The 23517-nt window shown below is 35.5% G+C and overlaps 1 protein-coding gene across 2 annotated transcripts in view; it reads right to left on the bottom strand.

Moving 5' to 3' along the window:
* LOC123309359 (kinesin-like protein CG14535) overlaps positions 1 to 23517 on the bottom strand; it is a 397934-nt gene that overhangs the window by 23939 nt on the left and 350478 nt on the right. For both annotated transcript variants that reach the window (XM_044892442.1, XM_044892441.1), the window contains exons 6-7: positions 19747 to 19965; positions 9513 to 9606 (exon numbers count right to left, since the gene is read on the bottom strand). In XM_044892442.1, coding sequence (XP_044748377.1) covers positions 9513 to 9606; positions 19747 to 19965 — 313 coding nt within the window. The remainder of the gene's footprint in view (positions 1 to 9512; positions 9607 to 19746; positions 19966 to 23517) is intronic.

Genomic DNA, 23517 nt, shown 5'->3' with positions numbered 1-23517 from the left:
CTTCAAGAAATAGTGGAGCCAAATGTTCTCCCTTACCTTAACCGGCTTGAGAATTCAATATTTCAACAAGATAATGCACGACCTCATGTTACCACAGATAGTTTAAACTTTTGTGAAGCGACCCATGTGAATCTTTTGCCATGGTCGCCTAGATTCCCCGATCTTTTGCCCATAGAGCATGTTTGGTACATCATGGGTAGAAAGCTTGGAAATTTACCCCAGCCCCAACGGACTTTGGCGGCTCGGAGACACGAAGTAGAGGTAGCTTGGGATAGTATCCCTCAAGAACACGTCTTGCATCAATGCCAAGACGTGTTGGGGAGTTTATAAATAATCGCGATTGACACACATTATCTTATCCGAACGAGAGTTGAACCTTGGAGTCCCACAAGGTTCCGTTCTGGGACCACTCCTTTTCCTACTATTCATTAATGACTTACCTGACTATCTGAGAAAGATGATGGCTAATTCATCTAATTTCTCAGATCTACTTCCGCTAATCAAGTTCATCAGAATACTTTTGTTTGCTGACGATACCTCTATGTTGGTAACTGCTCGTACTTTTGATGACCTTCAGGAACTGTGTTGTAAGTTGGTGAAATGCTTTGTTGAGTGGTGTCGTTCAAATTCACTCATAATAAACATTGAGAAAACACAATGTGTTCATTTCACTCTGAGGGGTCGTGAGCGAGTTCTAGTTATACGTCATATGGATGACATCATTTCGTCGGCGCAGCACTCAAAATTTCTTGGTATTTACATCGATTCCAATCTAAGATGGGTTGCACATGTCGATTCCGTTTGTAAGAAACTAAATAGTTCTTACTATGCAATAAGCAGGGTCAAAAACTCACTTCCTATAAGCGCTATTGTCAACATATATTATAGTCTTGTTTACAGCCATCTTTCCTATAATATTATGCTCTGGGGAAACTCCACTGATGTTGATAGGGTATTCTTAACTCAGAAAAGAATCTTGCGAATGATGTTCAATATCCATCCCAGAACCTCTTGTCGTCCGACATTTGTAGAGAGTGGGATTCTAACAGTGGCGTGTGTATACATCTTTAAGTGCCTGGTGTATTTTAAGGAGAATGAGAGGGACTTCATAAAACTTTCCAGCTTTCACAGCTATAGTACCAGAAATGGGGAACTATTCCACATTCCCAAACATAAAACAACTAGATTTGAATATTCACCAAAATATCAGTGTATCAAATTATTTAATCATTTACCAAAATGTGTTAAGTCTCTCGAACTCAAGGAATTTAAAAAGAAGGTAATTTTTCTGTTTTCTTTTTGTTTTTTGACCTGTCCTATACATGTTTGTTTATATGTCTCAGAGGATCAATAAATATATTATTATTATTATTATTATTATTATTAACAAATTTAATAAAAAAAAATATAAACCCGTTTTTTTTCTTCAAATTTTAACCATTTACCGATTGCTATACTATCTATGTTTCACAAAAAAAAAATTAAAATTTAGACAGCTCCTTCTGGGTGTTGCAGTTTCTTTGTCAGTTAGTCATTTGTATATATTTTTTATAATAAGTGATTTGTATTTCGATTGAAGTGAAACAAGCATTTGGCACAGCTCTGGTTATTGGATAAGTCTAAGCTAATGAAAAAGATAATTGAAGAAAACATTGGAACGTTACGACATGACGTAAATGTTACCTTACACCTTAAGTACATTATCGTATCGAAGATTAATCAAACACACAATTGCGATCTTTGCCATCATAGCAATAATGTCTTCCAATTACCAGATTAATTCTCAGTGTTCGAATCAATCTTATTCGCCACCATTTCCTCTCCTAATTAACGAGCGATCTTCAAAGACGAAGGAAAGTGAAATTCACCTGATTGAAAACTTTGAGACTGAGGACTTTCATCTTTGTCGCCCCCAGTCACGGCATGATTATGTTTACTGAATGGGTGGTTATTAATCATCGGAATTGAAACAAGTATCGAGGGAAATTGGTAATTATTCCGACGTTGTTATGGATTAAAGGGCGGTGAGATTTGTTCTCTTTATCGGGAGTGAACGTTTCACAAGAAGTCTTACCTGTGCGGTGTATAACTCTGCAGCACGCCAACGTTAATTGTACGTTATCGCAGGTTGTGACGTGGGCCAAATTTGAAATGATTGGGAAAGAAGTGAAAATGAGGGAGTTAACGTTGGGTATGTTAACGAGGTTATTTATAATGGAAATATGAAGATCTTCGAAGCGTACACGTACTCTAGGCATTTTAACAACAACTAAACATCGACATTGGATCTCCTCGAACAGCTGGTTTGTTGTAAAATTTGAAAAATTTGCAAGAAACGACTACACTATTCAAGTAACGAAAAATGTTTTTAACAAAAAACGTTTTGTAAAATCAATGTATTTCTAATATTTTCCTATAATGCGCCGTTTTCGAGTAAACGGACAAACGAATGTGTCTCATATGTCCGTTTACTCGTGAAACAATTGAAACATCTTGTATACCCAAAAGAGTCACAGAACGTCACTAACGAAAGTAAACGACTTTGACTTTGTAGAGAGGATGAATATATCGGCCTTCAGAATGTTGAAAACATCTGAGAAATTTGCGAATGACGCGATTCTGCCAGATAGATTCCACCAGTCAATGAGCTCGCTCAATCTTTCCATCGATCATCGACAAAAAACGCGTTGTAGCGAAGTAATAATCAGAACTCGGCCGATGTGACGGCTTCGCCAACATTCAAATTGATGGTTTCATTCAGGTAGACACGCAATGATACTAAATAACGTATAGACTTGCCCAGAAACGAGCCCCTTGGGCTCTATCAACGGGTAGAATGATCTCATTAACAACCCAGCCGGCAGAAGTTTGGAATATTCGTTTTGCAGTGCGGGCCAGAAAGGCAGAAGTTATCGGGCATAGCTGGAATTTACTGCGAACCATATCTGCGCGACCGGCAAAAATGATTAATGAATTGCTGTTAATGTTTATCAACGAATTGTAACGTGGCAGGGCACCAGAGCTATACTGGCAGTTATATTCAGTCGATATTTGATATTGTCGATTGAGTTATGAGGGATGAAACTGTAGAAAGAGCAGTCGAAAAAATAAAAGTAAATTATTTTTTCCTGGACCCTAACATAAACCGACATTTTACGTGCTAATTTCCTAACGGAAAGTAGACTATTTTTGAAGGCAAATACTTTTCGTCCGCATACACTTTTCGTCCGCAAACTCTTCTCGTCAGGCTGTTTGTCACTATAGATACCAATACTAGATAGAGGGGGATTGAATCAATTTTAGGAATACAGAATTAGATGACAACATAAGCGCCTGTGACGATAACTGTCTTTTGCTGTTGTCAAATTGATTCTTCACAAAATCAGCTAGATTTTACGAGTGAATTAGGTGCGTGGTTTGAATGTTGGTGCTAGTCACAACCATTTTAATATTTCTGTTTGCTGTTTGGATCTAAAATGGACACAGTATTTATCATAGACATAGAGACATGGACTGTACCTTCGCTTTCTATCTATGCATGAAATACGGCTAGCCAAAAAAAGTGACAGAGAGAAACTGAACATCGGGCATGCAGTGGTCTTTATCTAGAATTTTGATTGGTCCGCACTCACCTCTATGTGGACACAAAAGAGACAAAATTGGATATAAAATAGCCTGTCCATGTCTATAAGATCCGTTTGCACCAAACGTTATTAGTTATTAGTGTTAAGTGTCCCTTGAAATGAACCCTTAACTTAAATTACGTTGCACCAACTGTTAAGTGACATTTAAATGGCTAAAGCTAGCCTTAAATTTAAGCGCTCCTGTAATGACCACTTAGGTATTTAAGGGCGGGATTCTAACCTTAAATAATTTATTGAACTCATAAACTGGCTACAGAACTGCTGTGGTTTTTCTAATAACGTCAAGTACCTTTTATTTGACAATCCATTTCATAATCAATAATAATGCTAATTCAGTAACAAAAAGTTGTCATTCTTTGATAATAATATAATAGTTTACTTGACTTGACTTTGTCTATGCTTGACACTGGCTGACAAGACAATAAAGTTAGGTTAATGAAATGACAACCATCATCGGCAACCGGCCAACCAATGAAATGGCTTTATTGCACTAGGATGAAGTTGCACCAAAATAAAAAACTGAAATATCACTAGATATGAAAACTTAAGGGCTCCTTACTTAAGATACTGTCAAGTCGCAGTCGTGCAACTGACAATAAAATTAAGCGTCCATCAACTTTAATTTACGCTCAGTTGAGTACTCATTTTAAGGGCGATTGGTGCAAACGGGCCTAAGTTTATTGTATTTATGAGAAGATCATCGAGTTGGACAAATCGAATATACTATGTTCATAGTCACAGAGACATGGACTGAGCATTCCCTTTCCATCTGAGCATGAAATACGGACAAAAAATGTGACAGGGAGAAAATGAATATTAGGTCAGCTAGTTGTCTATGTCAACAGAAAAGAGACAGGTATTGGCCTAACGATCGTTTCTCTCTTTCTATAAAATAGCCGATTTCATGCTGGTATTGCTTAGTCCATATCTCTATGTCTATGGCTCGGATGAATAATTTTGAAATTTCATAAATCGCCTAAAAACATCTGTAGGCACTAGTCAATTTTTTACATAGACATAGAGACATGGATTGAGCAATACCACCATGAAGTTGGCTATTATAGAAAGAGAGAGAAGTCATCGTCAGGCCAATACCTGCCTCTTTTCTGTTGACATAGACGTGAGTGTGGATCAATCAAAATTCTAGAAAAAGGCAACTAGCTGACCTGATGCTCAATTTGTCCCTGTCACTTTTTCTGACCGTATTTCATGCACAGATCGAAGTGGAATGCTCAGTCCATGTCTCTATGTCTATAATTTTTTAAATGCAATGAAATTCGATCAAATCGATAATGGAAGATGTCATTTGCTCCCTTCTATCCTTGTTCTATCGGAGAAAGTCCAACAATACTGTCTCGTTTTATTTTTTCTGCGTTGATATCGATTACAAATTACAGTATTTTGTGATTGCGGTCGATCAAAAAATTAACTGGATCATTTTCTCAGCTGTTGAATATACTCTATTCACTTTTATTTCAGCACTCGGTTGGCCATGAAAATTTGACACATTTCACTCTGTATAGTACGAAAATGTGGGGTTATGAAGCTTGTCAAAACATTTTTGGGTTTTAAATCAGCGCTATGTTGCCCGTTATACGTAAAAGTTTCTGTTATTACGTATTTTATCACAATGTCGAATCTCTTCGGAATATATATGACGAACATAATTGAAGTTTATACAAACTGATTGAAGGCATAACAATTCCAGTTATTTGCATGGAAAATACAAGAGATCAGTATAATATCATAATATGAACTAGCTTGAGGAGTGTTAATGTTTGTTATCTTCTTTGGTTAAAGTTTGAATAAGTTGCATCAGTTGTAGATTTCAAAAATATTAACCCGAAAATGAAATGCATATGATGCAGTGGTTGGGAATGGGTATCTCTTGACGGAATTAACAGATAATTACAAGAATGTTAAATTCTTCAAAAAAAATCATCTTGCATCAATATAAGTAAAAGGAATTAAAGGAAGTTTCAAGTGAAGATGAACTTCACCTTTGAACAAAAATTTCACATGAATAAACAATTAACAGCATGTTTTTAGATATCTTAATTACAGCTAAGATGTCTAAAAGCATGATGTATGCACTTATTCGATAAATTAAATAAGTTGTTGTCAGAATTGTTAAGAATTCACCAACAATTCATGAAATACCGATATTATTCATGGAATTATCAAATTTCAGATTTTTCTATAGTTTTTGGAAGTTGAAAAATAATCAAACAGTGCGAAATGGCTTTTTTCTCTTACTTCGAGTTCTGTTTAATCACTCCAAAAGTTTCCAGGTGAAGGGATTATTTAGGGAAAAAAATTATCAATTTAGGTAAAAGTTCAACGATGAAATAAAAGTGAAGTAGAAAGACTCGCCCTGTATAACTTAGTGTGAGACTGTCAGAGTTCGTCAGTTCCGTTATTCAACGCCTCATTGAATTTTCCCAACCTATCAGCCAGCTGAGTGAATTATCGATTTCTATTTTTGCTATTCTTCCCGAATAAGGTCGTATTTCTTATCAACGTTTCGGAATATATTCCGAAGAAGGATGTATTATGCCCCGCCAACGGGCGTAAAATTGCATATAATGCAATATTCCCGATGGATGCCCGAAGAAACCCGAACACAAAATTGAACAATGGTCGCAAAAATCGCGAGAAATTTGCAATTTGATAGGGGATTCCGCCCCGACTGAGACGTTGCATGCATACGAAACTCCTCATACTATCGGGCCGTATTTCAGGGGCCTAATCCGGAACTTGGAATAAATACTGCGTCTATAAAGAGAGATATCCACTTTAAAGGATTACGTATATTTTCGAATCGTCTCCAGAATTCGCGGAGATTTTTCCCCTGCTCGATATCATTAAATTCGGATTAGCCAGGGCTCCGGGCGGCTTAAAATTTCTGCTATAAAAGAGTGTTTTGTAGTGATTACCAGATGCTCCGGAGTTCCTGTTAGCGGAGTTCAGCATCGTCTTGTTGACGAAATTTATTCGAAAAAATCCGTGGGGATTCACTTCGTAGAGGCATTCTTTCGAAAACATTTCAGAACTTATGAAAATTGTTCATGTACATTAAGTTTCTGAGGCTATAAAGGGTGTCCCAATGCGAGATTGACTTAAATAATGATCGACCAAACAGGATGATTGACGTTGAGCGTCCATTGGAAGTTTTTTGGAGAGCTAGCGGCAATATTGAGCTGAAAGTCGGTACCAATGGGCTTTGGCCTCTGATCTATGCAACTAAAGTATTTTCTTTTTGATGTATTTTTAAAGACCTTATTTTAATTTGACAACTATTGAGAGGGTCCTTGTTGGTCTGGGTAAAAGAGACTCAATTTAACAAAATGCCGACGTTTCGATTTATTTAATATCGTCTTCAGTGCTCTACAATAGATGGTACAACATTAAGACGTTATTAAAAGAAGGTGACATTACAAATCAACAAGAAAAATATCAGAACAATCTGGAAGGAAACACAAATAAAAAGTTTTGTATACGAACAATCCACTAAACCAAACAAACATTAATGAGAGGCAAAGGAAAAAAGGATCGAACAAATTAACAACTTGGTTACATATATATAAATATAAAAAGAGTATATATTATTGACCCTTCAATGAAATTAATTGAAGCTACTCACATTGTCAGTTGGTCTCTGTGAGTAGCTTCAATTAATTTCATTGAAGGGTCAATAATATATACTCTCTTTATATTTTTATATATGTAACCAAGTTGTTAATTTGTTCGATCCTTTCTTTTTCTTTGCCCTTCATTAATGTTTGTTTGTTTTAGTGGATTGTTCGTATACAAAACTTTTTATTTATGTTTCCTTCCAGATTGTTCTGATATTTTTCTTGTTGATTTGTAATACCACCTTCTTTTAATAACGTCTTAATGTTGTACCATCTATTGTAGAGCCCTGAAGACGATTTTAAATAAATCGAAAAGTCGGCATTTTGTTAAAATGAGTCTCTGTAACCCAGATCAACAAGGACTCTCTGAACTGTCTCGACGAATTCGATTTTTCAAATTTTTCATATGAAAAAACGAAGAAAAAACAATATTACAATGAAATGAAAAAGAGAGATTCCTTGTACACTGATATGGGACTGCAAATGCTACCTAGTGATACCTACCAGGTGTTATTTGAAGTCTTAATTTGAAATTTCAATTGTTCTTTCAATTAATACCCCCCTCCCCAGAAAATCAGTCTAGGGCCGCCCTTGGGACGAGAGGAGTTCAGCTAACTGTAAAATTATTATTATTGTATATTTATTATGTTCGTAACAAATAATTTTTTGACTTGTTCTGAACATTTTATATGTGTAAAAGGAGTGATAAAAATCATTATTGTTATTCTTATATTTGTCCTTGCCAAGCAAATAACTTAATTAGGAATCTTTACATCAGTTTGTATAATCGTTAATTATGTTATTAACAGATTTTCTAACAGCAGGTTTCATAAAACTTTGATTGTCGATCAACGATTTGACAGTCACTCGATTTTTAAAACTAAATCACTGAAACCTTTTCATGTCTGAATATATCGAAGAAATAGCAATTGAGAATAACTGAATGGACCTATTAACATCATAATTTGATGCAAAAGTGATATTCTGAATGATCATGACTGAAATATCTAAAGAAAACAAATTGACGTCTATTCGTCAATCAAGCGTTGATTCCCTGATCGAGCTTTATGAAACCTGGGGTAAGTCATTCACTTGCTTACTTAAACTTACATTGCAAAAATACGTAATTACTGAGACTTTTAGGTACATCGGACAACATAGCGCTGATTCGAAACCCAAAAATGTTATAACTAGCGTCAAAACCTCACACTTTCAGTGAAGAACACTGTAAATTTTTCAAGGCCAAACGAGTGCTTTTATAAAAGTGAATGGAGTACCATACTTCGACTTTCCTAGGAACAAACCAACTTTCAAGAACTATATGGGCTAATGTGAACTGAATAACGATTTAGAAATAATGAAAAAATCCACCCCCTTGAAAATTCAAGACGAAAACCCCAAATTGCCAAAACCTAAACGCAAAGGGCGGTGATGAAGTGAGCTGGAGGCCGGAAAGTGGATGAAGAGTTGGGAACCAGATGATATCGTGAACTTCATTCAAATATCCATTCATTACGAGGGAACAAAGCCAATCTTGGCTTGCTCCTCCCGCTATATTTTCTTATTTACGGATGTGACACCGCCTTTCATAGTGACGAGACACTTCTGCCGAATTTCCTCGTCGGCAGAGGGGTTTTCTACGTTTTCTCGAGAACGTTTGCATGGAAATGGGTTATTATATGTCCCGCTGTTCGGAAGAGGAATGAACTCCAGCTTGCATTCAGTTTACTCTTTGTTTTCTTGGATAATCGAGCAGTATCCACATATAACCCACCAAATCAACGATTACCTACACATTATCTTTGATCTGTCAAATATGAAAATGATGATACTTTTGTTGAATTGACTCTACTTTCTGAGACAGATGCCATACACTATTTCATTGTGAAATAATCCAATTATTTCCAACATTATACTTTGATTGGACTGAATGTGGGAATATTGGTGAAAAAGATGTTGAATTTTTTTAGAACTATTCATCAGGAGAACAAGAGTGCGTCGAACAAAATAATTCATCCGCAGGTTTGCTATTTTGTATGACTGCTAAAAGAAGGGGGGTTCATTATTGAAAATTAAGAACAGAAATTGTTTGTCTCTATGGGAAAATTCAGTTTTCTACAGTTCAAAATTGAATTCTTTGCTTAGTTGTAGTAAAAACTTTCGTTTTTGATTATCAAAGTAATGAAAAATTTGAGGTCGGTATAGCAATTGTTTTATCTATATGACTACTCACCTAATCCAGCATGTCCGAAACAGAATAAACAACCATCCATTCCATTTATTACTGCATGAATGACGTCAGTTAAGGCCGCTGAACATATTTCAGTCTGAAAAAAAATAAATTCGATAAATGCCCTGATAAACGAGTATAAATGTACGTTTAGATATCTTAGATTTCCGAATCAACGAAAATTCGAGTTTTGACTGCAATGCATTCAACTTACAGTGAACCATTTCTCTCTATTCCACACACGAGCTGGAAGTTTATCCGTAACTTTTTGAGGAAAAATTAATTGAAACTTTTTCAGAACATTTTGTACCCACCCCAAGTCAAAATAAATTTTGAGATTTGGACATAATTCCAGTATTGAAAAATTGCACTAAAAAATATAACTGGGATGCTGCATTTGATCAAAAATATACAGAGTGCTTTCAAAGGTGAGGTTTTTTCCTACAGAAGATAGAACTCATCAAAATGAGTTATTTAACCAAAAATTGTCTATACAAAATATTCAAGATGGCTGAGATGCAACCCCTAGAAGTTCGACAAAATTTCATTGAATATCAAGTACGGGACTGTGAAAGGTGACTCCGGCATCGCAAAAACGAAACAAAACATAAACATAAGGCTGGACAATGAATGGTTCAGTACCAAGTTCATCGGATCAGATGCATCAGGTCACATTGGAGAGAATTATAATTGTTGTATCGTGCAATTCAGGGTGAAAAAAATGTAGAAAATCGAGGCAGTTTCTTGAAAGTTCTTATGTTAGTTATATTGAAAAAGTGCTATGATGTTTCCCCATTTCATCCCATTTTCACGACGATTGTTGGAATGTTCGAACAAGAAGATTGTGATGCCCATTGTGAAAAAATTCGTGAAAAATTAAGATGAATTTTATTGATGAGATTTTGAAGTATTATTCTATTTTTACACTTGTGTCCTAAGTCTCTTCTGTCAGTTGGTATGGAAATGAGTCATTTCATAAATTCGTGTAAGTTACTAAATAATAATGAGAACAATTCGGCAATTCTAAGTTTCCATTTTAATTACCACGTAAATATCGAACGAGCCAATATCTTAAACGAAATCACATGGTCAAATCAGGAGAAAAAATTTTTTCCACTGCTTTGCGATAACTCAGCTAACAAACGGTCTAGGGTCGTATCAGGATCTATTTCGATAATCATTTCCAATTTTTTTCATCTTTGTCATTTTGAAAGTTTTGTATCTATAGGTGATTTTTGGTGAAACGCTTCATTTTGACCAGTTCTTCCTTCTGTTGAAAAAAAAACCTCACCTTAAAATACACCCTGCATACCCATGGAAATTATTCAAATAAAAGAAAAACAACATCCTTCTGATGAATTCCTTAAATTGTGAGAGTACAATAAATATTTTATTTCATCATCAACATATTCCCATTTCAATCATATGCAAACATTTCTCAATGTAGTCCTCAAAGGGCATTTCAGAATTGACAAACGCTCCAGAATATATAGGTACATGTCCAATATTCACACGGAAATTAGGGTTGTCGGAACGTCAAAATGGGAAATACAATATGTAAATTGCACAAATCAATACTTTCCGTGTGATGGGTATTTATCATCAATTGCGTTAAATTCGTTTGACCAACGTTCGGTGAAAAACTGTGGAGAAATTTTAATCAATGTTACAAGCGGCAAACACGAGTTTAAAAATTCGTGAAAATTTGTACCAATATCGTGACACGATCAATTTATATAATTTGTTGTATTTGATCATTGAGAAGAATTTGATTGTGTTCGAAATAAACTAAACCCTTTATAAGGATATGTAACTGAAAATAGGATGAATATACTTCCGCGAACTGCGATGTTGTCAGGTCACGGAGCCAAACTGGAATTGGCCGATTTCTCAGCAAAGTGCATTATCAATTTTTCCTTTATTTCCCAGCCAGATTTATTTCCGGAACGATTTTCCACGGCCAATTTGATATCACTCGAATAAAAAGCTTGCGATTCGTTCGGAAAGCCCACGAGCCGTTCCAGAAATGCGTCCTTAATGAATAAAATTGCAGTGTAATTTATTATTTCAGACGCCCTGCGTCGCAATGCACCCCTCCGGCATTTTATGTCTATCTTAGAGCCAGGCCCGGAGCTGCTTGGTGGCTGAAATTATCGGATTTTCATAAGAGGACATTAAATATACAGTGTGAGATAACAAAGCTTGATCGGTCGATAACTCTGTATGTTGGATAACCTATCGGGTTCTCTTAATTTTTATGGAAACATTTCAATGAATTTGAAAAACTATCCATTTTAGGACTAAAATAATGACCACTAATATTTATACTGCATTCACTTTTATTTTAGCACTCGGTTGGCCATGAAATAATTTTCTCAAGTATTTGTAACTAGAACGTAGTAGGTTGGCCCTGATGTCGTTAATGTCATAACGCCGTTGCCACAACTGATATCAATTAATATTACAGAAATGGCGAAAGTGATTGAAAAAGGTAGAAGACAGGGTTTCAGGAAGTGCTATTGAAATTTAGGACCGCTGATTCAACAAGTACCTATAGGTAACCCTGATATTCTGATATCTACAATATATCAGAATATACCTATCAGGTAGCGAACATATGCAATGTAAGTGAATTTATATAATGTTTCATTTGAATCTAAACGACTTATATTCAAGCTGAATGTTTCCATAATCAGAAAGATTTTGAACGAAGAGAATGAATTTCCTTCTATTGAGCGACTCAAAAAAATGGTGGCAGTTGAGAATTTTATTTTAGGTTGAACGAATGTGAAAAGTTACTATGGGATTTTCGATTAATGTAATCGTAGACTAAGTTTCAGAAGATTAATTTTTCTATTTTTCATCTGACTTGTTCTATACATTGTAAATGTCTCAAGGAATCAATAAATACATAATTGTCATTATTATATCAAAGTATTAAAAATAAACAGCCATAAACACAATCCTGTTGTCTTCTTGTTTGTTAATTCATGTGAAATTATTGTTTGAAGGTGAAGTTCCTCTTGCCTTGAAACTTCCTTTAATTATTTTGAATTCCATTGATGCAAAATGATTTTTTGTTGGAGAATTTAATATTATTGTTATTATCCGTTAATTTCTTCGATAGATACCTATTCCCTACCATTGTATCAGATGCATTTCATCTTCGGGTTGATTTTTTTTGGAAATTTACAACTGATGTAACGTCTTCAACCTTTAGCCGAAGAAGATAACCAACATTAAGTCACCTCCAACCCTCAAGCTACTGCATATTGCGTGTCAATAATTCAATTTTCTTCCATAGCAATAATAAATATATTTAAAAACTGATCGCTTGTAATATCCATGTTAATAACTAGATTTGCTATGCTTTCAATCTGTCTGTATAAGCGTCAATTATGTTCGTCACATATTTTCGACGAAGTGATTCGACATTGTGATAAAATACGTAAATACTGAGACTGAGACTTTTAAGTAGAACGGACAATATAGCGCTGATTTAAAACCAAAAATGTACGCTTTCTGCTGTACCTATCCCCTCCGCCATTTTGAAACAAGGATTGTAGAAGGTTAACTGTAAATGTTTTCATGAATTTGGGTTCACAAATTTCATTTTGTGTTTATGCAGTGCAATTTAATACAGGGTCTTCAGAAATGCTTGCCAAATCGCAGGGTTTCGAATGATTTTTTGCCGCTCCATACTAACAAATATGGAATTTCAATTGAGAAAAATTTTATTTCCGAACATAATATTTCTAAAACTGCGATGTTCCAAGAATTTATGAAGACTCCGTATTTTGAGTTGTTTTTCTTTGAAGTTCACTTCGTTCATTGAATCGTTCTTCAAAATAACCTCTAAGGAATAATACAAGAAAGAATTACGCATGGAAATCGAATATGATTCTGGTGTATCGTGAAAGGTTGGTGAACATTGTAGGTATGGTATTGAATGTACCATGGTTGAAGTGATGCTGCCCTATTTTATCCACTTTTGACGTCCAAAAACACTGCGCGGACATATTGAACTAATGGCTACAAATTTTTTCCGAACTGTTGTTTCCCAATGTGAGTTTGTTCGGTCAGCGGATGAAAAATTTTAATCACCAAAGAGAAAAAATGATAAGAAAAATATACGATCCAAGTCATTTCACGTCTACATTTTTTGATTATCGATGGCTCTTCAATCTTGAAAGTTCTGTAAAGGTTATTTTTAAAAACGATTAATTTTGTCCAGTTCTATCTTCTGAGAGTAGAAGATCCACCTTCAAAAATATCCTGTATATAATTTCAAAGATTGATTGAAACAATTTGGCATCCAATTGATGATGCAAATACTCAACAATATAAATGATTTGCGGTCATCAAGTGAAACGTTATACCGCAGCATAATTACGAAAAAAATGGAGCTTTTCATTTCTCTACCAAATTTGGTATTTAATTAAATCAATATTCCCATATAGAGTGATGTCGGATCGCCAGAGTTTGCAAATATGTAATTGAATTTAATTAAATAGTTGTTAAGTTTTTCCAATATATCGAATGCGGAATTTCATGTTTTGTTCCAGTGAAATTGAGGGAATGATTAGTATAATATAGCCCATTTTCGATGCAAATTGTGGAACTTGCATATTATTGTGCGAAGGTCAAATAAATTCCTATAATTGCAGAGAATTTCGATCAACCGAAAAAAAACCTATTATAGTAGGTAATCATCCCGAATGATTGTTCGTGAGATGGGGACGGTCCTTATCCTTATAGTTATAGTATTTATGAAGCCATCGAAACGACCCTGAGTCCGTCCCTGAAGCCAATCGTACGCCACGAGGGATACAAATGTAAAAGTCGTGTTCAATCTTTTCAAGATTCCAGATTTCTTTCGTTGAAACACTCTCAACTCCGATTCTCTTTAGTGGCGGTTTGGGGACTTTCCTCCAGAATAAAATTTTATTTCGCACATCCTCCTTATCGCCTTTTAAACCGCCGTTCTTGTGGTCGTACGAGCTACACATACGTGTCGTTCTTTAAAAGCGATACCCTTTCTTATCGAAGGCCCGAATTGTCGGTTTATGTCGCGTCTCTGTCTGGGCAGACGGGAATTCTCAAAACTTTCCTTTCTGCGTTTCCGTTTTCCCGTTGCCGTTTCCATTCTTCGAGGACCTGTCGAAGTGTCATTTCCTTGCATTTGTCGAATTCGGTATTGAAAAGTTGCGCCACTTTTCAGTTTAGAGTACGGCGGCACTTTGTGCAGGGATATTTCTTTGGGAACTCAATAAAATACTTCGGTTTATCACCTACGCGCGTTCATTTGATTGGTCACTCGTTGTTCGGTTTCCATAAATCCCCTCGTATTCATACAATAAATTTTCCTCCCTCTATACAAGTTTTACGAAGAATTTTGATCGTGATTTTTTAATGTATTGAAATAATGAAAATTATCTTCGTTAAGTTTATGACATTCAGAAATGAAACTTTTTCGAATTGTCTATAATGTAAGGGATGGAATTTTGAAAACGAAACAGACGTTATAACAGGGAGAATGATTCGATTTTCTTCTTACGTCTCTCACCTATGGATGAGACTTGGGTACATTTTTACGGTCTAGATACAAAGCAACAATCGATGGAATGGCGACACTCTGGTTCTCCAAGACCTAAGAGGTTTCGTGTCCAAAAATCTGCTGGAAAAGTTCTTGCTTCAGTTTTTTCGGATTGCCATGGAGCAATTATGATTGATTTTTTGGTAGAACAATAACCGGAGATTACTATTCGTCATTACTGACCACTCAATGGGAAAAAATTAAAGAGAAAAGACGCGGAAAGCTATCCAAAGGTGTTTTGTTTTTGCAGGACAACGCCCCTGCACACAAATCTCATGTTGTCATGGAAAAAATTCGTGATTTAGGGTTTGAATTACTAGAACACCCCCCTTATCACCAGATTTGGCTCCATCCGACTATCATCGCTTTCCTCAACTGAAAAAAAGTTTAAAAGGTCGTAAATTTTCTTCTAACGAGGAGGTAATAAAAGTTGTGGAGGTCTGGTTTGCAGTGCAAGAAGAAACATTTTTTTTGAAAGGTCTAGAGACGTTACAGGTTCACTGTAATAAATGTATCCAATTAAGAGGAGAATATGTTGAGTAATAAAATATTTTGACATTGAAATTATGTTTGGTTCTACTATTTTTTCTAGCCCTTTGAAACTCGCACCCTGTAGAAGGTGCACTATCGTCATGTATTCAATATGGTCACCTTGAATCAGTTTGCCTGCGGAATGAACACGACGAGAAGTTGATGGGATATTGATGATTTGGTTTCCAATGCCATCGAATAATTATTAACAAATGTTTGTCTAGAATTTTGGCGAAACCGAAACTCGATTGCATCGGTTTATACCTACTATATGCAGATCAATTCGCTTTTGATTGAAATGGACCAATACGATTGTATCTCAGTTAGCACAACCTTCGTATAAATCTGTTTATGTCAGGCTGATCATCAACTGAAATGCTTCTGTATTAGACATAGTGGATATTATTGGGAGAAGAACTTTTCTGCTTGATTAACTTTATGTTCAATGTTAGAAAATATTAGAAAAGTACCTATATCATTGAAAAACTGTTGAGATGATGATCTTATTTGTTTATTATTTCTGGAAGAATTTGAATAATTACACATATTGTAAATACTCTGAAAACAGAAAAAGTGAAAAAAAAATTTCCAGTGTACCGGTATATCCGGGTGACTTGGGACAGTTCTGTCACTTGGGACAATTACCGCCCTTGCAGATTTCTTTGTTTCTTACCATTTATGAGTGAAGGGACAAACTTATAAGATGGTGTAGAGTCTTTTCGGTTAGTTTAACAATTAATTCCTGTTGAGTTTGCCGTGACCAAAGCGTTTGAATTGACAGGAAAAATTAACGAATTCAGGAGAGAAAAAGCGCGTTTTTTTATGGCCCTTATACTTTCTAGTGTCCTGTACATGTGTTCCACTTTGTGCATGTGTATTTTTTTTTCTGGATACGTGAGATATTGGGATATTAGATATGTCATGAAACAAGGTTGTTTACAAATCAAACGGCAACACGGATCTAATTCATTTATTTTGTTAATTCATAGGGTGATTTGGGACAATGCCAAACAGATACAAGCGGCGCATTGGTAGTAGGAAATATGCCGATTTTTCGCAGGATATTATTATTTACGTTATTTCCACAAAGAAATCACCAAAGAATGAAAGTAATCAAAGTTTCCATGTTTTGCTTTTTACATTTGAGTTGCAATATATTTACTTCCGCTGTAATAGGGGTTTATCATTCAATTTCCCTACCGAATTTCAACTATATAATCACAAATTCTAATTTTCCGAAACTGTACACCGTTCCAAGTCACCTATTTCATTTGAGAGTTAAGAAATCCTCAGATTTTTAAATTGTGTCCCAAGCCCCCCAAATCGGTGGGTGACTTGGGACAAGTATGTATTATTTTTTTCAAAATTTAAATACGAATTTTGACGCATGCTATATATCCTAATCAATAGTCTGAGTCATTGAGCATATTCGAACCTCTTTTTTAGATAAAAATAGGTCACCGTTTTGAAAATATGACGAGTTGAATTCAACAATCGTCCCAAGTCACCCTAACCTACGGTATGGATTCCATAATAAAAGTGATTTTTGTAGCATGAATAAAAATGATTTTCAATTCAAAATAATCTTGAGTTTCAAACTTCAACGAAAGAGAATCCATAAAAGGTGAAACTAGTTATTTCCATTGGCTTTTCAAGATGCATTCGGCATTCTGATTAATTTTCACTGTACCTAATATCCTCGTTCTACATAGGTTCATAAAATTCCCAATACCAAAAGTATAAGTCAATAAGGCCACACAAACAAATTGCTCAAGTTGCTAAAGATTTCGTAAATCTCGAAAAATCTAAACGGGGAAATTGCTTCAAATCACATGATTTCGAACAATATCCATATAAAAACACGTTCCATTGTCTCTTTAGTTTGTTGAATCCCCGAATTTTCCAACTCTGTAGTTCAACAACAACCTAAACAAAAATAACGTTTATGGAACCTCAATTGATTTAATGAAGGGGTAGGTGGACCGCTCAACTCGTAAAACCGTACGTATTTGTTTTGTAACTGAATCGAGAGTATACGCTTTACGTGTTAATCATTAGGGACTCGATAAAAATGGCAATAAAAGTTCATTCCAACCAGTGACTGAACCCTTCCCCCAAATTTCAAGTAGTAGTCGTACACTGTACTGTATATACTTTTCAGTGTTAACGATATACCTGAGTGAGATGCAGAACCGTCTCTGGAAAAATTAGGAGGAACTGTTTCTTTCAGTTTATGGCTGGAACAAAAGGAATGCCTTGAAATAACTAGCTTTTATCGAAATGAAATTCAGGCACAAGAAAACCATCGAAGCAACGAATATAACTTTCCGAACCTAACTAGTCATAGTTTCGCTCTTATTCGATCTCATCAGAGCAACACTTCCCCCTCGACTCCACATTTGACAGAAGACAACTTGGCACCGATCACAGAGCGCGGTGAGTGCGATGTGACCTTGGTTCTAGTCATAGAGATGGGTGAAATGATTTTGACCTCAGCAATAATGAAGTTTTTAGGCGGATCTCTCCAGAAAGGTAAATGTATTGAAAAAGTTAACCTTGTGGCTTTCTAGTTCTTCATGAGAAGTTAAATATTTGGACATGAGTCCAAATATTTAACTAAGATATCAACGAATACTTCTGAAACACTCTTAATGGCTGCGTTATGGACATTCTGTTGGCTTGAGTTTCAGCCGACGTGAAAACCGACCCTGATCCATTGCTACCCGAAATATTCGACTGTGGGTTGGTATTCCACCAGCATGTTCCTTAATTAAATCATAGCTCTGGCATCCGCACGGTTCCTCTCTGCGCTCTCGAATATTTGGAAAATTAAAAGCTTTTTGTTCCGAAATTTTGCGAGCAGACGTAATCAAAGTTCGGATGCGATAACTTTTCGGACGATGCTCGTGCATATTAAATTTTTATCGCGTATCCATATTGCTTCGCTGTGCGTTCAGCGTCCACGATGGAGAAGATACGTCGGATGGAAATTCTCAAATTTTGTGCCATAATTCAAATCGTAGTGCTCAATGAATAACTACCCGGTACGAATCGGAAAAGAGGTACCTTTCCTATTATACAGGGTGAGTCTTGGACTCACACAAATATTTCAGCAGTAGATTCTTGAGGTCAAAAGAATTACTTTTTTCCTATAACATTTTTTCCGATTCGGCCCTGATAAAAAGATATAGGGATTATAAGTTTCCATAATGTGCTGTGCCAACCCTGAAAAAACAAAATAACCTTCAGAATAACTAGCTGAATCTGTGACACAGAAGATCTGTGGATCTTTTAAACAGAATTGTATTCAGCCAAATTATCTACTTTTTCGAATTTCACAGATACTTTTCAATTTTTGAACATCAAATTACTCAAAAACGGCGCATCATACGAGAAAATATAAAGAAAAGTTTTATTTTACGAAACGTTCAAATATTCATAGGATAGAACTTAGATCAACTTAGTTTCAAGAGTTGGATTGTTTGAATTTTTGGTATTTTTATGGTACGTAATGGTTATAATGAGAAAAATGGAAGACGTGGATGATATCTTGTGTTCAAAAAAGATTCATCAAATAAATGAGAAACTATATTCCGAAATTCATATCATTCGATGAATCCGTTTGTGAGATGAGAAATTTTTTTATGGTTTTTCAACAGCCTGTACCTTTCAAACCGAGCCGATTTGGGAAAACTGGTAAGAGAAAAAAGTCTTTCTTCTGACCTCAAGAATCTATTGTTTAAATATTTGTACGAGTCAAAGACTCACCCTGTATAATTTGAATGAGGTGATATTGAAAAATGACGAATACTATCATTTAACAGTGGTCAACTAGTTATGACAAGAAGACAACATCTTGGACAAATGTGTTTTTGAAAATGAATAAATAACAATTCTACTGAGTGCAGTAAAATGCAGCAAATATCCCTAAAACGATCGAGCATTATGATTTGGAGTAAAAATGAATCATTGTAACAGAGTTTATTCAAAGTTTACATTCTCAATAAATCGTCCATACTCAAACGAATAATCCAGTACATATAGAAAAAAAATTTCTCCGACGGAAATGCTCATACTTATGAAAATATTCGTAGAAAAAGGTGTTCTTACTTGTGAGTCATCTTGGGAGAAAATGGCATCGAAGGCAAACATCTTTGGCGCTGCCACCCCAACCCTCCGATCTTCTGGTGCCGCTGAGTTACCACAAGAGGAAGGATCTATAAGGGTCACTTGTTTCTTTCTCTTATCCAAACTGAAGAAACTATTTGAACATCCCGAATCACCAGGTGAAGCTCCAGTAGGGTCTGATACTCTGAGCATGACTTTAACCTGAAAGAAAACGAAAAAATGATTGACTATGTCGATTACTACTCCTAGGAATAAATAAAAACATTTATTTTTTCATTACATAACATTCATATTTTAGCAGCTTTACGTTGATTTGGGAAAATATAAATAAGAGAGATCTCTGCAAATTTTACACAATTATCACAGCTCCGAACCTGTAGTATCTCGAGTCATTCACCAAATTGCTAAAGTCGTTTGACGATTCACTTCAAATCAACTGTAATAAGTTGAAAAAATATGTGCTATGCAACAGAACTGAACAACTGCTGTGGAAATGGAAGTTTTTTTAACCCCATGTCCAACAAGACAACAAAAATTACTAACGGGAAATAGTTATATCAAGGTTCGTGAAAATAAATAACCCTGCTTCCATTGCCTTCCTGTTTCCCAGATTTAAAATGTCTGAGATATGCCAACTAAAGCCCTGGTACCTTCGTATCCGTAACTTTGTTGAAAAGTTTAGAGTGGTGTTTTAATGAAGTTTTTCATTAGGAAATAAGGGTTCAGCCTCTGGTAGGACTACCAGAGATCTTTTTAATCTCAATAACTCACTTCGATAGAAAACAACAACAAATTCTGATGAAATTATTGACCAAGACTCCTGAACGTACAACTTTCAATGTTCCCTAGAGTCTGAGTTCATTCTACAAAGCTCCAAAAAAAGTGTAAGTCTTCATACCAGACACTAAGGCAAAACATCGTTTCTTGTCTGAGACTACCCTTCATGTTTTAGCTCTCATGAATAGGAATATGAATAGAGCAGGGAGCATAATGTAATAATGAATGAACTGACTCTAAGTTTCAGGATTCAATTGGTTTGGACATGCCTTGCATATTAACTTCATTTCCCAAGGTAGTCTGCTGCTTTGCCTTCTTCGTAATTATTCATGAAACAAGAGGTGGAGAGTTGACGAGCTCTTCAAATTAATTATTAACAATTAACCGAATTCTCCCCGAAATAATGGCAGCGTTCAGTTTCTATTTGCCTCATGGAAAAATCACGTTTATCGATATCGTCCCCCTTTCTCTTTGTGCAGAAACAAAAGGATGAAGACTAGATGATAAATCAGCGCCACATATGATAGAGTGATCATATTATAATATTTACCAAAAATATCCAACACGGAGAGAAATATGTAGAGCTTTGTTAGTTTGATAATTTTGTTGTTGTTGTGTGTTTCTCGTAAGTGGTGACTTTAACATGTAGCCTATATGTAACAATTTCTATTTACGTGTGGGAAATATTTTTTGTTTTTTTTGAAGGCACAAGTTTTGTATGTTTTTCATGACATGCTGAAAATGGGATATTACAAAATTTCCATTTCAGCTTGATAAAGTAATATTCTTGATAGAATAAATCGCTGAATTCGAGGTACTAAAGATCGATCGATCACGTGAAGTAAACCCAACTAACGCCAAACAACAAACACGTATTGTTACGTTAAGGTAGTGAAATCTGAAAAACTGAGACGCTGCTGTGGGGGAAAAGCTCTTCTCGATATAACTTCTCAATTAATCAGCCCTCGCTCAGCCAAGAGTTCGAGTAACTTGAAACGAAAACGCGGGGTATAATTTAATGAAATAAGAAAAGTGCCCGAGGCATTATCGAAAACTGTGATTAAACTTCACTTGAATGGCAAAAGCTCGTGCCGTTTGGCAGGCCTGAGCCTGCGGCAAACAGAAATTGACTTACCGATGCATGTAATACGGGATTTGACAAATTAAGGGTGCTACACGCTCCTCCCTGTCTGCGGTTTATGAAGAAGGGAAACGGTAGGAAGTACTTGAACGGTTTTTTGTTCGATTTTTTTATTCGATATTGAGAGCCACGAGCCACTCAATCAAACTTAGGAAACCTCTGAGGTCAGATTTTGTGCAATTTTTTTCATTCATAGCCAGAGCGGACACCTATCTATAGATACTGAATTCTACCAACGTTGTTTAGCTTCCAGAAAAATTATTTTTCCAATTTCAAAAATACAGTACCGATTGATTCAAAATATGGTACTTATACTCGGCTCTAGAATTACGTTCAGAAGGTTTTTCCTCGATCTGGCATAAGGTTCCGAAATACAGAATGAGAGATCTGTTAAATGATGGATCATGCAAAATTTTTATTATTCATTGGGCTATCACCATCAGTTTTCTTCCTTATCCGGTTAAAAACAAGGTAATCCCTTGCCAAAACATTGGAAAGAATATACCGAAACAATGAGAAAGGCTCAATGAATCCTACTATATAGTGCGAGTGATCTACAGGATCTACAGGAGATCCGAAATACACCGCGATTTTTGGAAATGATCTTTGAAATTTCAATAAGTAGGTACATTTTCAGAAATAACATGCCCTGAACTTTTTGTCCGTTGGATACGATAGTGGGTTGTCTTTATTTTAATTGGGACATTTTAGGCCTGACGAGAATAGTTTTTTAAATTCATTTTGGGCTTTAATTATAGGACATCCAACAAACGTTGCAATAGTAGGGGGTGTTCGGAAGACTTGCTCAGGCAGGAGACTTGAACCACTTCAAAAATTCCAATTCAAATTTCGCGCTACCGGTATCGTAAATAGCTTGCGACATACTCGTAACCAGGCACAACTAGTGGCAGCTCCATTTTGGCCGCCATCAGAACAGTTCGGGAATGAGAGGGATGAACGTGATTTTGTTGTTAGGAAGAAAGAAATTAAATAATTTTTCTTTGTTACACTGTCTAAAAAGTTTAGTAGTTGCGAGGTGGTATTTAGTTTTATTGCTCTCATTGATTAATATTGTTTTATAAACGCTGAGCCTTTTTAATAATAGTTGTAGAAGTTTCAAAAAAACATCTGTTGAATATAATAAAAGGGAGTGCGGGAGACTTGACCCATGCTATGGTCGGGAGACACAATCAGTGGTCCAACTTTCCCGCACTGAGCTTAGATAATAGTTTGCTTCAAAAAAAAAAAATTGAATAATAGATATATAAAAAAATATAAAAAGATTCAAAAAAGTAAAAACACAAAATAAGTGAGAGTGACTCTGAAATAGAAAATATGTATTTCATACGCTGATACATCTGATGATGAAAACCTTGTCATAGAATATCGTTGGTCATTGGAAATTGTTTTATTTCAATGTTTTTCCTGATAAACAAACTTATGGTCAAGTCTCTCTCTCGAATTGCTGTACTCAAAATGTTCATCTCACCATCACTCTACTATTATCTATCGTTACGTATTTGGGCCTGATATAAAAAATATGAGTTGCTACCATTTACAGATACAACTTAAGTGGCCTCAGATTGAAAAGGGGTGCAACTCCCCCGAATTCCCTATACTTTTTCGATGAAATGCATTTGAAAGCTCTGGTTGAGAATGCGGGAAACCAGAAGAAAACATAAATCATCTGGTTAATCACTGTCTCATTCATAAATTCCAGGATTGTATTAGTGCCATCCATGCAGTTTTTGAATCTTTTTTGAATGGGTTGTGAATATTAGGTCAATCTGACATATTGAATCCAATTTTATCATTTCACATTTTTCTGAGTTTGT

This window comes from Coccinella septempunctata, chromosome 3 (genome assembly GCF_907165205.1).
Source record: "Coccinella septempunctata chromosome 3, icCocSept1.1, whole genome shotgun sequence".
Lineage (NCBI taxonomy): Eukaryota > Metazoa > Arthropoda > Insecta > Coleoptera > Coccinellidae > Coccinella > Coccinella septempunctata.
This window is presented reverse-complemented; position numbering and strand designations above follow the sequence as displayed.